A 17,262-nucleotide genomic window follows, 5' to 3' on the forward strand; every position below is an offset into this window, starting at 1 on the left:
AGTAAAAGGATTGGCAAGGCGGTAATGTTATATTGAACACCCTACATCCCAAATTATAAAGTAAAAAACATGGGGGCATATTTACAAGATAATGATGCAGCGCGGCAAGCCATTTTGCTGTGCCAGGCTGTGTCATTAGGAAAGTGCAGGAATGCATCGTCTTTATAACAACTCGATGCATCCCTAGGCTTTCCTCTGCACTGGCGCACAATAGACCACCTAGCACCAAAGCAGGTAAATCTTGCACTATGGTATGGCAAGGACAATATCAGGACACATTGCTTAGTATACTGAACACTTGGCAGATATTATATATAACAATGGACGCTGGGTAAGTAACTCACATCACACAGAGACATATGAAACACCTATCTGAACTGTTGTAAGTCCATCATGGACCATGCTATTGGTCATTACATGCTCTCAATGTCATAGCATGTGCAACTGACATGCATTTCGAAGTTTTCACTTCAACAGCCATGTTCAGAAGTGTATCCACTACCACATATTTTCATAAGGTCTGCCAGTGTGATCATGGCTCCCTTGTCAAGCCTCGATCATGCGATCAATCCCAGATTGGCAATGTATTCTCCTTGATATTAATCAGAGGCTGATTCACATGCTACAATTAACATCCACTTTTCCTGATCTATTATTCATAATACAAAAGTTTCTTTGTGATAGGGATGCACATTGAATCTGGCTATTCACATAGCATCTGACATGCAATCCGTGCACTACGCAATTAGCATTGACATAGGCACTCACTAGTAAAGTTGGGGTCCTTAAAACCCTCCACCTCACCAACTGTGTATGTTGCAGGGCCACCTACAAGACATAACATGTAAAACAAATCAGTTAACTTAGAACACATATAATGTATGCAACAGAAGCACATACATATGCATAGCTATTGGCTATGTAACTCCTCAGGTTGTAATAAATCTAATAGCACAATTGGCATGCCTAAATGATACACATCGGTAAAGCAGGATGAAGTGTACATACATATGATGAGCCAAAACATGCACTTGTAGGCCAATTTGCAGAACCTGTACTTAGAGCTCATAAATACTATATTACACTATGGTAGCTGATTTTGATGAGTCGCTGCACCTATGTAACCCACATACCATACTCAACAAGGTATTGCAATATCTATGTCCTCTTCATTTTTACACCAGTAAATGAGTATGCAACATACATCACATATTATGCGTCCTTGTTTCCTTGTTCCTGAAGTTAAGTGAGCTATGTACCTGTCAGTGCTGCAGAGTACCATATATTGTTCCAACATCTCCTACGAATCCTTAATTACGTTATTAGACAATTGAAAACCTCAATGAGGTCATGCAAAGCAAGCATGCTGGACTTGCTATGCATTCAGAGGTATTGAGTCAGTCAAGCCAGTGCAAATTATGTTATTAGACAATTGAACACCTCCATGAGGCAATCCAAAGCCACCTGCTGGAGTTGCTATGCATTCAGAGGTATGGAGTCAGTCAAGCCAGTGCAAAGCATAGTGTAGCCATAGTGGACATCAAGGAGCCATTCCTATTACATTGGAATTGCTGTTCAAGACCAGTGAAATGTGTTTTTCCACGCTCACAGGCTAGCTAACCTGTGTAAGCCATGGCAGCCCTCATTAATGCATGACTACCCAGGGAAGGTATGCCAAGGAGGATCATCGGTACATCATTCAGTATTGTATGTGTGCTGCATTCCAATGCAGACATAAAAAAACATTTATACTCTGCCTTTACATTTCTTTGTGCTGAGAGCTGTCCTTTCCAGTACAATACCAATCATGTCAACAATGCAAACACATGTGCACCAAAGGTAAAGGGTGCTTGTGTATGCTAAGAACACCAAGGGTCTAATTTGCAAGCCCCTTGCACTGCTGAGGCCTCACTTTTCTCCATATGAAAGGTGATGCACCGGCGCCGCTAGGGACTTCTAAATAAGCACCATAGTTGGTAGGGTGACCCGTTATAACGCAACAGACTGCCCCTTCATCAATGACTTCTGCCCAAATCTGCATTTTCTTAGTCTTGCTGGCCAGCACAGTGCAAATCCTAGTTGAGCTGTGCAGCACCATTACTAGTGAATTGCTCTCCCACAGAGTTTTACAGACAACTTTATGGGTTACATATATCCGATAAACAACTGCCCGTCACAACTGTAGCTGACAAATGCTTGTGGTGAAAGAAGCACCTCTGGAGCTGATCTGCATTTCCTGGTTTGTCATCATATAAGTTGTCTGGGTGAGTTACAGGCATGTGCATCATCTCTATGCTTCCCTGGGAATCAATTGTATCACTTAAAGGGACGTTAGCACTAGTGCGGCCCACTCAGTGTCATAGATAGCACTGGTACACAAATCGTGCCAGCGCTATTGCCACAGCATTTGCCTCATTTGCATGGGGCACAGCTATTTAGAGCATAAGGTTATGTGAGCCATACTTACTGTTACAACTATTTACGAATAGGAAAATTGGATTCATAGGACAACACACAAATCATGTGTACTTACCAACTTCTCTACCAACTTGGTTGCCAATGAAGTTGTAGAGGTCCGACTCAGGGCCAACCACTGATAGACTGTCTGGTCGATGCCAAAGAGCCTCTCCATCGGTGCCCGCACCTTCTCCCACCAGAGTACACGTCCCTACTGGCTACCATGTTTGTCAGGTAGAAGGTGAGCAGCCACAGGAAGCTCCCAAACTTCTGGTCGTTCATGGGACATGCCCTACCCTTCCCAGGTATGATCCCACCCAAACACAACTACCACCCAAACAAAACAGAACCCCCAAAAACCCACAACTAGCCCTATTCCAATAATACCCCAAAAGTCAAACACTCAATGAAACACAGGACAATACACAACAATACAGAACAAGAAAGCACAAAAAGTACTTGAGGGACACAGCAAGAACAGCAGAAACAACTAAACAGCTCCAGATACACCAAAACACTCTCCAGCACAGCCAAGACACAACCACTCAGAAGCACAGACAGTTAAACTGTAACTTAAAGTAACTTGACAGTTTTTCGTTTGCATCATGCATGATCCATAACATCACTTTCTGGGCAGATGCATCACGTTTTCAGCAGATGCGTCCTTTTTTTACACTACCAGTCAAATCGTTGATTTTCCACAAGGCCTGACAGGGCACCATGCGGTCATTCTGATGCATCGGCTGGGAAGTATCATTTTCGGGTGATGCTGTGGCTGAAAACTTCATGCATTAGGCTCATGCGTCTTCATTAATTTTTTTATGCAATAGGGCTGTTGTATAGTTCCTCTAAATCTACATAAGATCAGCGCGTTTAGACAACATACACTTTAGAATTGGTGTCCGGAATGATTCTAGACACTCCTACTGGGAATGTTAGCCTGTATACCAGCTAACTCACAGTGCCACTAGTAACCCCTCTTACCAAAGAGAGAATGTTCTTGGCAACTAGCAAACATGACACAACCCTGATCCCTCAGGATCATGAAAACAGTGTACCAGTTTTCGCTCAGTCACACGTGCTCACTTTGTCTCAGAGAGATACACAGAATAAACAGTGAGGCGCGTTTTTCAATAAGCATTTATTGATCCAGTGTCATTCTAGTGTAAAATAGGTGTGCTGAAAGAACCATTAGGCAGTAACAGATATAAATTATTATAAGCACTAACAGAATAAAAGGATAGTAGATTTCTACCATCGTGCTAAAACAATGGATACAGGCAAGTGTATAAAATACATGACACTAAAATGCGTACTTCTACGATGCGGTCCTAACTAGATGTACCTAAGTGTACCTAGCATGTATGTAGGTATAGAAGCCAAGAATCCCTCTAGGATAAAGTCAACCCTGTCACCTGAAGTGAGAGACTGTGGGACACCGTCTTAGTCTTGAGATGGACACCCCGTAAGGAATGTCAGACCACTGCGAGCTGTAGTGTCTGCGTGCAGTAGCCTCAGAGTCTCCCAGCAGTGTGTCAGCATGGAAGTCTTTTTCTCCTCTGACTACCTCAACAAGATATGGTGTATATACACCCAAAGGTGTACCCCCTTGGGATATACCTTGCTGTGTCATGTCGGACTAGAATGACTGAAGGAATGACCCTTATACATAGTTTTTATGCAGGGGATGGTAGGCCTGCTGTCTTGCCATGATTCCAAGAATCCTCATGCATAATGAATGAGGCTTAAGCTTTTCGGAGAAAACCACATGCCATCTTTGGACATTACCATAACTTGGTAAAAGGACAGTACTAAGAACCGTTATGTAGTGTAATATCAGGGGAATGTAGGTGAAAGGTACATTCATTACCTGAATACCTATATGTAACATAACACCCACTCCTCATCCAACTGGCCGACATACTAAACGTTCTACATATGGCTAAACATAGTACGCAACTATTAATAAGTCCATTAAAAATAGTACTTTAAAAAATGTAAAATTTCTAAAAAATGCATAAAAAGAAAACTAGTGCATGTGATAGAAGTCTGAACTAAATAAGTTGGTATATATAGTCCGAACAATGAGAGACTGAAAGCCATGAAGTTTATAAAAAAGTGTTTTCTGTTTAAAATTCGAAATTTCGTTGTTTTTGAAAAGGCCAAATTTTCCCAGAACACGATGAGCCAAATGTTTATGTGTCCTGGCTGGTAGACACCACATAACTGTTGCCTGCAATCACAGACGACGGTCCCTGCAATACAATGCAGATCAGGTCAATCGAGCACAGATGTTCCTCTGTATTCACCACTGCCATTGCTGGGGATGTATGAGTGTCATCCAAGGCCTGAGTATTCGTTGAGCAGCCGGTATCCTCTCTGACAGGAGCAGAAGCATCCTGTGGTGGCTCTAAGAATGCAGACATCAACATTGGAATACGCTGAGGACACTGCAGAACATGGGCCAATATTGGGTCCAGTAAAGCATCAGCGTACGGTGGCACAATTGTTGGACGTGTTAGACAGAGATCCAACACACATTCTTGTCCGCAGAAAAGGCATCAGAGGACAGGCAGAATACAGTCAATCCAGACTGGTCTAAATGACAAGAACCAAGACTCGCTCAGTTCTTGAAGACGTGGTATGCCCAGATGGATTACCATGCGATCATGGTATTTGCACTCCAAGAGCATTCTTTCAATCTCCTTGGTGACTGGGATGTCCATTGCGTAGCAGAATAATGACAATCAGGATACCTGCTATTAGAAACCGCATCAGCGGAAACCCTCCAAAAATGCTTCAGAGTACAGAGTGTATGAAGTTGGGAATGACTCCGAGGATTGTCTGAAAGGTGCTTAACAGTCTAGAGCCTATGGTCTTAAATAGGTGGACAATACCCATCGTATCAGACATGTTAAAGATACGTTGTACCATTTCTGTGAAATTGAAAGGGCAGTTTGTTCGCACTAGTGCCTATATCTGATCCAAGGACCTTGCAGCCTGGCGATCAAAAGTTTCTCGGGCGGAGGTTAAGGGCACGGTTTGCTGTAGAAGCATGGCTTTCATTCAGCTCAGAGCATCAAACCGTATACAGGAAACATTCAATGAAGGCCATAACATAACTGCACCTCCCTGACTGTATGGGTCGGTGGAAACAATACTTGCATACAGCAAGTAACCCTGGAGCTTAAAGTGACAAGATATGCTATGCCTGGGAGCATCCCACAACAACCCTGATCATTCAAATCAAGTAACTCCCATTTGAAGCAACTTGAACACCGGATTAATCACGGCAGCTGGGGATCCTTTCAAGTGACAGGATAAGTTAGCAACTGAACCATTACAGGCCCCTTGAAGTTTGATATCCTGGCATATGAGAGATGCACTTCAGGAATTCTCGCAGTTGGTACCGCTAAGGAGCACTTCCATGTTCCCTTTCCTACATTGAAATCTGTATGGTACTTCCCAAGATTCCTTGATGAATTCCCTACCCATCGCTTCATATCTGCCTGCCTGTTGTTGTTGTAGGAAATATTGAAACTGGAAAGTTATGACCGGTAGTGTTATATGGCCATGGATTAACCATTCTGTGGATTTTGACTCTGCCACAGTAAAAGGTAATTTGTCAAATTTTTCAATACGCCGCATTGTATATTTTGCACCCCTTGTGCCATTGTTATCTGCTTTTCAGTTAGAATGTAGGCAGAAAATAGGGACGTACTGTTGATAAATCGCCAAGGCACATAACCTGGGCGCAATGATTGCAGCGTCCAGCTTAATAACATAATAGAACGTAGCTGAGATTGTCCCTATTGTAGTATGGAAATGTCCTGTTCTAGTATATCAATAGCAGAAGATACAATGTTGCCCAGTTAAAAAATCCTTGATGTTAATGTAGTCATACCATTGCCAACCACAGCTAATGCTTTTTCTAGGTTATTTCTATCTATCTCACAGAGTCTCTCCGCAGCTTCTTGTTGAGAGATTTTCCAGATTTCATTATAGACAGCATAATAGAAACGTTTCTGACATGGCTTTCGGAGACCTCGAAAAAAATCTCTTAGATATACCTCATCTGAGAGTAAGGATAAGTGCTGTTTCACCTGGGACAGTGTCTAGGTTTTTAGCCAATCGAGGCACAACTTCTCAAAACTGTATGATGTAACTACCCTCGGATGTTCTCTTTGTACATACCGTGAGTCTGGCCTATGGATACTAAACCCTTCGCTGGTACCCTTGAATCTAGATTGACATCTGTTTGTGTCTATGGGCCAAACTAACCATCCTTTCCAATTGGGGTCTGAGGTATTGTACTGCATGATGTCATCTATTGCATCGCCTCCATGTAATGTGTGAAGGTGTAGGAACATGAGGTGTGTTCAAATACTTGTTCTTGGCTAGTGCAATACAGGAAGTCTGTTGCACAGTTTCATTCAGAAATATTATTTGTTGCGGAATGAGGCATGCTCTAAATAGTGCATCTGTTCCCTGCACTTGCCATTTCTTAGAATCCCAGACTGATTTTGTGTATAGAGTGTCCTTCCATAAGTCAAAACCCTACCCTGTTCAGACAGTTGTGAAATAAAGGATGCAGAATAAATATGTTTGGTGTTAGTCAACATATTTTTCTGTGCAGGTGTAGGTGCAACCTTATAGTAATATGGGGTCCAGTCAGAAGTGTTAAACCCTGAAAAATACAAACATTTCTGTGTAAACGTTTTCAAACTACCTTTTGGTGGTGTCGGGCAATGTTCCCATTGGTGGCATGTGACAACATTACGTAGGATACTGGATTTGTGCAAAAAGTGATGACCATAATGGTGGTAACAGTACATGCTATCAAAGTCAGATGTACCCTCTAACATTTCATTGTTTGAAAATGCAGCGGATTGTTTCAAATCAGACAACATATTATTTACAGTTTTAAAATCCCAATCAAAAGAAAATGTACTTGAGGTAATGATATCATTAGAGAAATGTTAAACAAATGTGGTATTTTCAACAGCTCAGAGGGGGTCAAATACATCATAATCAAATTTGTCCCAAACAAAATAATCTGGAATTGGAACCGCTGTAATGCTCACAGAAAACAGGTCTCTTTGTTCACGATGAGATGATGTATGAGGTTTCAAGACCAAGTTCACATTGGATACTGCAGAACGTTCTGGGAGATATTTTCCATTTATGAGTAAGCAAAAGACAGTCATAGGCCAATCCAGAACAGAAAAAACAATATTACAGGTATTATCCAGAGCTGGAGCCAAGGTGAAACTAAGTAAGTCTTTTTACAAAAAAGTGTAGAGTTCATGAATTTGTTGCTTACGGGAAACTGGAGCTGGCGTTGTACCGGGTTCACTGGGATCAAGAAAGAAGGTATCAAAATCGATGAAGTAGCCAGATGCAGTTCAATCTAGCCTTGGTAGCTCAGCAGGTTGTGTTGAACTGGCAGGTGTCTCTTGTTGAGGCATATTGATGTAGACATCAATGGTAGGCCAAATTGAAATGTGTCTTTCATTTGTAGATTGAAGTTTTGTTTTCATAGGAACGAGTTCCATTTCATTGTAGGAAATTCCATCATTTCGTATTGGTGAGTCTTCGAATGTTATGAGTCTTTCTGTCTGAACTTCCTGTATGGTAGCGAGAGGAGAGCATTGACGACCCAGGTGCCCCTGAGGCCTACTATTCAGTATCGGACACATAGTGTGGTTTGATCAGATCGATGGAGACAAATCTCTTTTCCTTTTTTCCGGCAAGAGGCGGAAGAAGTACTGTTCTTGTTCCTTCGACAGCAAGACAGGTACAGGCTTTCTGTATGATGGCCCAAATTCTTTCTTGTCCTTGATCTTTTCTCTAACCAGATCCCCAACTTTTGGATCCAGACAGGCCTTGCTGTGACTGATTTGACTTCACCAGTGGCAGTGCGATTTACTTGCATGTTGCTTTGTAGTGCCCGGGATTCTTTTAGATCCTGTAAAACAGCCAAACCTATATTGATATCAAATGGTTTTGCATCCGCCACTGTGCTTTCAAAATTGAGATCGTGTACCCACATTCTCGTCCCAAAGAGGACCTCGTAAGGAGTGACTCCCCTAGAGGACTGCTTGGCAAATTATTAAGGGCTCGCTGTTCCCCATTTAAGTGATTGACCGAGCTGCTACCCAAACCTAATACTCTAGCTGTTAAAGATTGCTTTAAGTCACGGTTTATGCTCTACAAAACCGAATTTCCCTCAGGATGGTACGGAGAAGAGTACTGCAATGCTACACCCAAACCTTCCATGGCTTCCTTGTAAGCCCTAGAGCTAAACGCAGTGCCACGGTCAGAATGGAAAATGCCAACTGCGTATGTCCTTATAAAGACTTGCAAATCTTTTATAACAGTTCCAGTGTCAGCCAAGCTCTGAGGCCATACTCATTGGAATCTGGAGCATGAATCTACTACCACAATGATTTACTTGTAAGCCCCATCTGATTGTAGAGGGTAGCTGTGGTCCAAATAGACACAAAAGAGTGGTCTGTCTGATATTAGTAATTGTGTTTGCGCTGGACGCGCTATGGTGGAACCCTTCATCTGCTGCAGATGTTGCAATTTAAGACAAAATTCTTTGTTTGTTTTGTTAAACCAGGCCACCCATAGCGTTGTTTCAATAAAGAAACCTTTGCTGAAATCCCTGCGTGTGCAGAACGTAGACCCTCGTGTTCAGCTAGTATTGAGCCTAATCTGCGATCCATGTTTGGTATTACTCCATCCCCCACTCCTGGAATCTGAGCATACAGAATGTTGTTTGCATCTAACTTGAAGTATTTGAGTGGAAAACCTTTTGGTAAGGCTGTGCTGTTTTTGCGTGAAGCAATGACAGCTACCATTATATGTCCGTCTATTCTCGTTTTTGAACGAGTGATTGCAGCTACGGCAGCAGTACGTACTGCCCCCTTTGCGGTTTCATCAACCAATGAATTCCCTTCAACGTGAACGCCATCACGTTGATGACTCAGCGTGTGTATCACTTAAGCTCTTGGTAGTTCATTTCGTAACTCAGCTACCTGTTCCCGTAGTATGTTATGCTTAATTGTGCCACCTTTTGAGTCTTTAAATCCATTTTGACCCCAGTAGTGAAGATATTCATAACATGACCGTACACAGTAAAAATAATCCCCCGTATAAGTGTGGGGAATTCTCTATCCATATTTGTTGGTGCCAGTAATAGGGCTGTTAGTTCTGCCAGCTGAGCCATGCAGTCTCCTAGAGACTGTGCCTTTGTATCGCTGGGATGGAACTTACCATCTTGCATATGACCCTATACTATCGCACAAGCGGCGCTATAATGCTGTTTACTTCCTATGGCCGGCTGAGCAGATCCGTCAGTGTAAATAATGTATTCATACTGATCTAGAGGCATTATCTAATTTGGTAGAGGATATTCTTGTTCATATTGCAGGAATGCTTGTGTTTTTAGCCTTAGGTCATATCTGTATTCTACATCTGTTGCAGTGAGAGAATTAGCCCATAGTATCCATCTTGGAAGTAAGGCTTTAGCATTAAGAATGCTAGCTTTTGTAGCAGCCTCTAAGGCTGGTACTGGAGTTACGACAATTATTGATTTCCCCTGAGCCAGTGCTCTTTCTCTTACTGCAGCAGTCTTAACTGCTGTCAGGATTTTCTTTGTAGAACCAAAGTGCATTTCAGTGCTTGTGTACAAATGTGATTTGTATGCCATGGGTACCGTTTCGCCTTCATTGAAGGTCAGGTAAGTGTACCCATATGGACCTGCTATAACGCGGATCAATAGATTTCGTACTTTTACTCGTATCTGCAAGTGTTTTGAAGTTATCATGTCAGCTTGTAGGAAACGAAGGATATTTGTGTGTTCCTGTGTCCAATGCCTATCTGAGAAATCAGGTATAATTAAGTCGTAGAAAGGTTTTACTCTTTCTGCGTAATCTAAAATGTATGTTCTGCCAAAATTTAAAAATCCCAATATGGATTGTAAAATCTTCAAAGATTTAAGAGGTTGGAGGAGCAGGCACTTTTCGAAAATGTTAGCTGCCAGGCTTTTTCCATCACTTGATAACTTGTATCCTAAAAATAGGACATTGAGGTTGGCTATTTTTGTTTTTCAAAGTTGAATTTGTAGCCCCCAGAGGCGAACCCCAAAACGATGGTGCTCACCCTGGTCAAGGGATCCTGTAAATCATTATCTGTCAGATTAATATCATCTACATAGGACAATAGCTCTTCATCCAAATTCTGAAGTAATTCTATTATCCTAGCGGAAAGAAACCCTGAGCTATTCGTATACCCTTGGGGAGTTGACAAAATTGATGCTGTGAACCTAGCAATGAAAATGCTGTTAGATACCTGCTTTCAGGCACTGTATTTTGGAGAGGAATCTATTTGAGATATCTTGTGTTGTTTTGTATTTTTTCCACACAATGTTATTCAAATACAGAACTGTGTGCATTTTGTGCTGCAAATGTTTTAGTGCATGTGTTCAGATGTTTGTAGTCTAGAACTAGAGGATATGAATTATCGGGTTTAATTACGGGAAACAAAGGATTATTCATTGGAGAGGTGCAAGTTTCAATTACACCTTAGTAGTTTGTAGTAATATTTATTTATTGCACAGTTACTTAAAACCATTTGCAATATAACAGAATAATTTAAAAATCAGAACATTAAGAGAAATTTATTTACAATTATAACCAATTTAATTCCATGGAAAGTACAAATAAAATGTAATTAAAATGTAAAAGCTAATAAGTTAATTGTGTATGAGGCATTGTGACGGAAGTGTGCCTTCGTCTATCCACTGCAAGTCTGTTTTCTCGCGGTTGGCGTGATCTTAGTCTTTAACAAGTCTGGAACACACTTCCTCCATATATCTCCCGATTCTAACCAGGTCGGTCGATAGAGTGCAAGAAAATAGAACCACAACAGCTTCTTTTACTGTCTGAACACCTTTGTGTAGCCATATTGGCTTTAGTAGCTTCAGACGAGATTGTAAGAGACAGCACATCAGGCAGCAGCACATCAGATGTAGTAATGATTCTGTTTTGGAATTGCAGATTCTACAGCTGATTTTGTGTTCATGGGCTTTCCACCCCGGATTCAGTTGTTTTATTGGGAGAGGTACTAGTCTGGCCCACTGAATGTTTTTTAGGGCCTTTCTCCCCAATGCTTGGTGAAGGTAAGGCTGGGATTTCTGCTCCATGTATGTAGCGATCAGCCCAGATTGACCACTTCCACTCTCAAAATGTGCTAGATCAATTTTTCTTGACAATTGGTAACATTGTTTATTGATTACCTTTTTGATAACCGGGTAGGTTATGTCCTCTTGACCCCAATTCTGTGTTGCCAAATATAACTTTTCTACTGCTTCCTGCATGTAGACCTGCCATGGGTTAGAAGGTCCTCCATAGATGAGTTTTAGCATGCTCTTCAGGCTCCCATACGGAGCTTTGAGTGCTTGATAATAATATTTTGCATGCAGTCCCTAGCATTCTTTACTCTGTTGCACCAGGCCAAATTCCAGACGAATCCCGCTATAGCGGGTGTGTTTAGGTAGTTTGAATATGCGTTTGTACGCCTGGCATTGTGCTTTTTCCATCATTGTGTTCATTTTGCCTGGGAATGCCTTCTGTGCGTAACCCGCAATTGCCCTTATTTTAGATTGTAACACCTTTCTGATTGGGATGGTGGTTGGGTTTTGCATTTTCTCATGTAGTTTGCACAAAGCGTAGATTGTAGACTCTACTCCTTAGTATTCAAGTTGATCTAAGATCTCTCGGACCTGTTCTTTCGCATCTTGTTTTATTGGGTACTGTCTGTGGAATTGGAGTAGTTTTTACTGGGATTACATGGTGTGGTGACTCAGCATCCCACCCAACATGGTTGTGATATAGGGCCAGAGCAAGGGCTACCGCGCGTATGTGTGTTTTAAGTAAATTGGAACATGGTCGGTAAAGGCTGGTAAATTACTGTTTCTCCCTTTGGGGAATCCATAACAATTTCAGGCTGCCAATCTTTTTCAGCTAAAAGGATGTCATAGCCATCAGTCAAGTTCTCCAAAAGAGACCTTTAACTTTTCTTGGTTTGTCCCCCTCCATTGGGAGTGTTATTTCATGTAACCTATGTGGGACACTTACCCTTGCATCAGGTGTTTCCACTGTGATATGCTCATTTAACTCCGCTGTCATCAGAATTTCCTTCAGGTTCTGGTGAGCTATTGCTACTTCTGCTGTGCTGTCTAGCATTGTCAGAGCTCATTCCCCGTTCACGAGTTGAGTCCTCAGAATTCTGGCATGCCTAACTTTTTAGACATGCTACTTTTTTTTTTTTTTAATTGAGGTTTTGATTTTGAATTGTCTTCTTTTTTAGACGTGTAGTCTGAAGCGTGTTGCATGTCTCTGGACATCGTACACTCTTCTTGTCTGTGTTCTAACCGTCCTTCTCTCTCTGAGTTTTTTGGTGAACCCTGAAAGGAATGAGAGGAATGTGTATCAGTATCCTGATACCTGTCAGGTTTTTTAATGTTATCTCTATTCCTAAGGTTGTATCTCCTTTCGGAGGACTCCTGTTGAGGAGAACCACTCCTATATAGAAATCTAGTTTATCTAATCTTTTGGTTTTTATTGTTATTATCCCATTTCTTCTTGGAAGAATCAGGTGCTTGCTTGGTGTTATCCTTTTCAGGACCACCCATGAGGTGAGGTTTTGTTGCTCTAGCTCTCAAACTATTTCTACCTAATTCCGCATAGGTGTCTGTGATAATTTTAGGTAATTCACGTGACTGGTGTGAAGGAGCAAAATCCCTCAGACGTTGGCGTATTGCCACTGCTGCTGCCTCCCCTCTTATATTTGCTAATATTGTAGCTGATACCTGGGCAAACTTACCTAATAATTCCATCCCTAAGTTCAGAGCAGGTACTGCTCCATACTCAGTTTGTATTTGTCTTTATACATCTGGTATTATTTCTAATGAAGGGATATCTTGAGTTCTGGTATATATGGCAGCGAAAACTGTACCCCAAGTGGTGCAATCCTCTGTCTGCTGAGCTATTCCCATTGGCAAGCAGATTGTTAGCATTATTTGTTTTTCTTGAGGGCTTGTGTATGAAAATACTGCCTCTAGCTGTGTTATTTTCTGTGCTATCCAGAATGGCATTTGCTCACATTTAGTGGGTATTTTACCCATAACTGCGTATTGCATTTGTGGAGTAATTTTAGTTGTAGAACTCTGAATTTGACTTGTTTGTGTAGCTCTTTTTGGCTGAAGTGTGAGTGTTCTCATCATGAACTGGGTCAAGCTTCTGTAAAGTTTTATTATTTCTTTGTGAAGTGGACGTAGGTCTGCTACTGGCATTGTGTCGATGTCGGAATGTGGCAAGTAAGCCGCAAGGACATGCCAAGTGGCTCCATCTCTTCCGAGTGGTCTTAGTCTTACTTTATCTTTTGTGTGGGGGAGGTTGCCTTTAAACCAGTTTATGTCCTCCTAGTAGGTGAGCCGAATTTCAATGTCCTCATACGGACAGCATGTATTTGGTGTTTCATCTTCAGTGTAAGAATGAAATGTTTTTGATTGTGCATCTGCTTGTGGTAATTTAACCCATGAATAGAATACCTCTGTTCTAAATGATTCGTGAGCCTCAATCACGAAGGTTACTGTCCCACTCCTAGCTGTGACTCCATAGTCTGCTAGTTTTAGAGTAAGGGCAGTTCTAACATTTTCTGAAATGTTAATTTCCCCTTCCTTTTCTTCCTCGACTACCGCACATTGTGTCCGCACAGCGGCGTTTTCGTCAGCCATTGTTGACAAAGGTTTCTCAAGGAAGAGTTTCAAGGAAACTGAGATAAGGTTTTATGCACAATAGGAACTGCTTGTCCTTCATGCTTGATAAACCTACAGCCAATACATAGGATATGCCTGCTCAGCTGTGGTGGATAGTTCCCTTCCCACTCCAGACATCTCTGGGGAAATGTGAGTAGGGGTCTCTGAGAACAGAACGACTGAACTACTCAGATTTGAGCATTAAATAAGTACCAAACCAACGTTGGCGGTGGCATTTTGTGTAGTTCTCATAAATCTATATAGGATCTGCGTGTTTAAACAACATACACTGTAGGACTGTAAGTCCTCTGACCTCTTGGTCTTTGAATTGCACTCTCCCCAGCAGCTCCGCTGTCTGCGCGCACCTCATCCACCTCCTCCTGGTAGGTGTTCGAGGCTGCACAGGTCAACCTCATGCTCACTTCGCTCCGCTCAGCCCATTTTCTCTGCTCCTGGTGTGTATAACCTTTTCTTTTTCCACTGTATTCCAACTCATGCCTTTTTATGAGTCTTCTGTTATTGACTATTGTTTTTGTATTGTTGCATTGTAGCGTTGCTCCTTGTTGACTATTGTTTTTGTATTGTAGCATTGCCCCTTGTCACTCATTCTGCTGCGTCCCCTGCAGCCCCTCCCCCTGCCGATTCCCGCTCCTGCCTCCGAGCTGCAAGTCCCTCCCCCTTCCCTATTTATGGTGGCCACTGCGCAGTCGCGCAGGGGACGGGATGCTGGCGCGCTGAAGGTGTGCCAAGGGCAAGCCCATCTGCACCTGTCCGCGACCCGATAGGAAACGCCCTCTACGCCGGTATCAACAAGTCTCTACTTCGCAAACTCCAGATGATACAGAACACCGCCGCCAGACTCATCCTCGATATCCCTCGACACGAACACATCAGTCTACACCAACGCAAGCTCCACTGGCTCCCCGTCGAGAGAAGTCACCTTCAAGATACTCACCCACACCTACAAATGCCTACACAACACCGGACCCCATTACCTCAACGACAGAATCGCCCTCCCGTACCCGAAAGAAACCTCCGCTCCACCAACCTCTTCCTTGCCATGCATCCACAGAGTCAGAGCAGGGGGAAGATCCTTCTCCTACATCGCGGCCCAGACCTGAAACAAGCTTCCAACCATAATCAGACACGCCCCTTTCTCGAACTCCTTCAGGAAGCTCTGAAAACCTGGCTCTTTAACTGAACGGCACTGCTGAACCCCCCCCCCTCCCGCCAGCGCCTTGAAACCCTCTGGGTGAGTAGTGCGCTTATAAACCCCCTGATTGATTGATTGATAGACTGGTGTCCAGACACATTCTAAACACCCCACCGGGTATGTTAGCCTGTATACCAGCTAGCTCACAGTGTGACTAGACACCCCTCTTACCAAGGAGAGAATAGTTCTTGCCAACTATCAAACATGACAACTCTGTCCTATCAGGGATCGTGGAAGCAGTACAATACTTTTCGCTCAGTCATTCGTGCTCACTTTGTCTCGGAGAGATACACAGAATAAACGGTGGGGACGTTTTCAATAAGTATTTATTGAACCAGCATCATTCTAGTGTAAAATAGGTGTTCTGAAACAACCATAATACAGAAGCAGATATACATAAGTGTAAGCACCAACAGAGTAAAAGGATGGTAGGTTTCTACCATAGTGCTAAAACAATTAATCCAGGCAGGTATAAAAATACGTGACAGAAATAAAAGCATACTCCTACGATGTGACCCTAACTAGATGTACCTAAGTGTACCTAGCATGTATGTAGGTGGAAAAGCCAAGAATCCCTCTAGGATAAAGTCAACCCCATTACCTGAAGTGAGAGAGTGTGGGACTCCGTGTTGTTCTCGAGGTGGAAACTCCACAAGGGATGTCAGATCACTGCGAGCAGGAGTGTCTGCATGCAGGAGCCTCAGCGTCTCGGGTCAGTGTGTCAGCATAGAAGTCCTTTTCCACTCTGACTACCTCAGCAATATATAGTGTATATATACCTAAAGTGGTGCCCCCTTGGGATATATACCTTGCTGTATCATGTCAGAATAGGATGACAGAAGGAATAACCCTTATACATAGTTATTATGCAGGAGATGGTAGGCCTGCTGCTGTGATTCTAAGAATCCTCATGCATAATGAATGAGGCTTAAGCTTTTTGGAGAAAACCCCATGTCATCTTTGGACATTACCGTAACTAGGTAAAAGGTAGGTACTAAGAGCAGTTATGTAGTGAAAAATGCATCCATTACATGAGCCGATATTGGAGTACCTATATGGAACATTACAGGACAAATGTGTGTTTTTTAGCGAATTGTTGATGTGCAATGCTTGAAATCATTTACAGGGAGTGCTGAGTTAGGTGTGAATAGTGGAGGTGACCTGCTTACTGTCTTGCATGTGTTTACTATGTGTATTGGGTGAGTCTGACCTATGCACTCACATCTGCTCTGATGATGACCACTCTGCACATCACAGCTGATTAAGTGGTGCTGTTGGTATACTGGCTGCACCGGGTCAATTAGATTGTCAGACTCCAGAGGGGTTTGAAACCGGTTGGTCACATTTTTAGGTCACGGCTCTAGACGGCGTGCATGTGCTGTCTTGAATTGAGGCATGCTGTATCTGCTTCTGGGCATATAGCCTGACTATAGGTTTCCCATTTGCTGGAAGCCTCGTTGCTCGATTTAGCCTTCTGCCCATTTGTCAAGGGCATGCATACAACATGCCTCTTCTGTGTTTTGCCCTCCCAAAGTGACCTGCCCAACTAGTCCTGGACTTACGCAGTGGCCAATTTAGGACTTTGTTTCTGCGCTACTTTTTTATTGTTCTTTAACAGCGCTTTTCACGAGGCTCCCAGTGCTTTTCACGACCGCTCGCTTTTCCACTCGAGGCACTTTTCCACAGTCCAGAGTATATTTTGATATTCTTGTGTGTTCTGCTAGAATGAATCATTTCTAGGATTACAATCTAGAATGAGTTCTGA

At 42.6% G+C, this 17,262-nt stretch overlaps 1 protein-coding gene across 3 annotated transcripts in view; it reads right to left on the bottom strand.

The window, feature by feature from the left end:
- LOC146867062 (uncharacterized) overlaps positions 1 to 17,262 on the bottom strand; it is a 251,555-nt gene that overhangs the window by 170,599 nt on the left and 63,694 nt on the right. For 2 of the 3 annotated variants that reach the window (XM_085614794.1, XM_085614797.1), the window contains exon 2: positions 769 to 828. The exons of the other annotated variant lie outside the window; for it this stretch is intronic. In XM_085614794.1, the coding sequence (XP_085470920.1) occupies positions 769 to 828 (60 nt within the window). The remainder of the gene's footprint in view (positions 1 to 768; positions 829 to 17,262) is intronic. 3 annotated transcript variants of the gene reach the window in all.

The sequence above is a fragment of the Triturus cristatus genome, chromosome 1_2, assembly GCF_964204655.1.
Source record: "Triturus cristatus chromosome 1_2, aTriCri1.1, whole genome shotgun sequence".
NCBI classification, from domain to species: domain Eukaryota; kingdom Metazoa; phylum Chordata; class Amphibia; order Caudata; family Salamandridae; genus Triturus; species Triturus cristatus.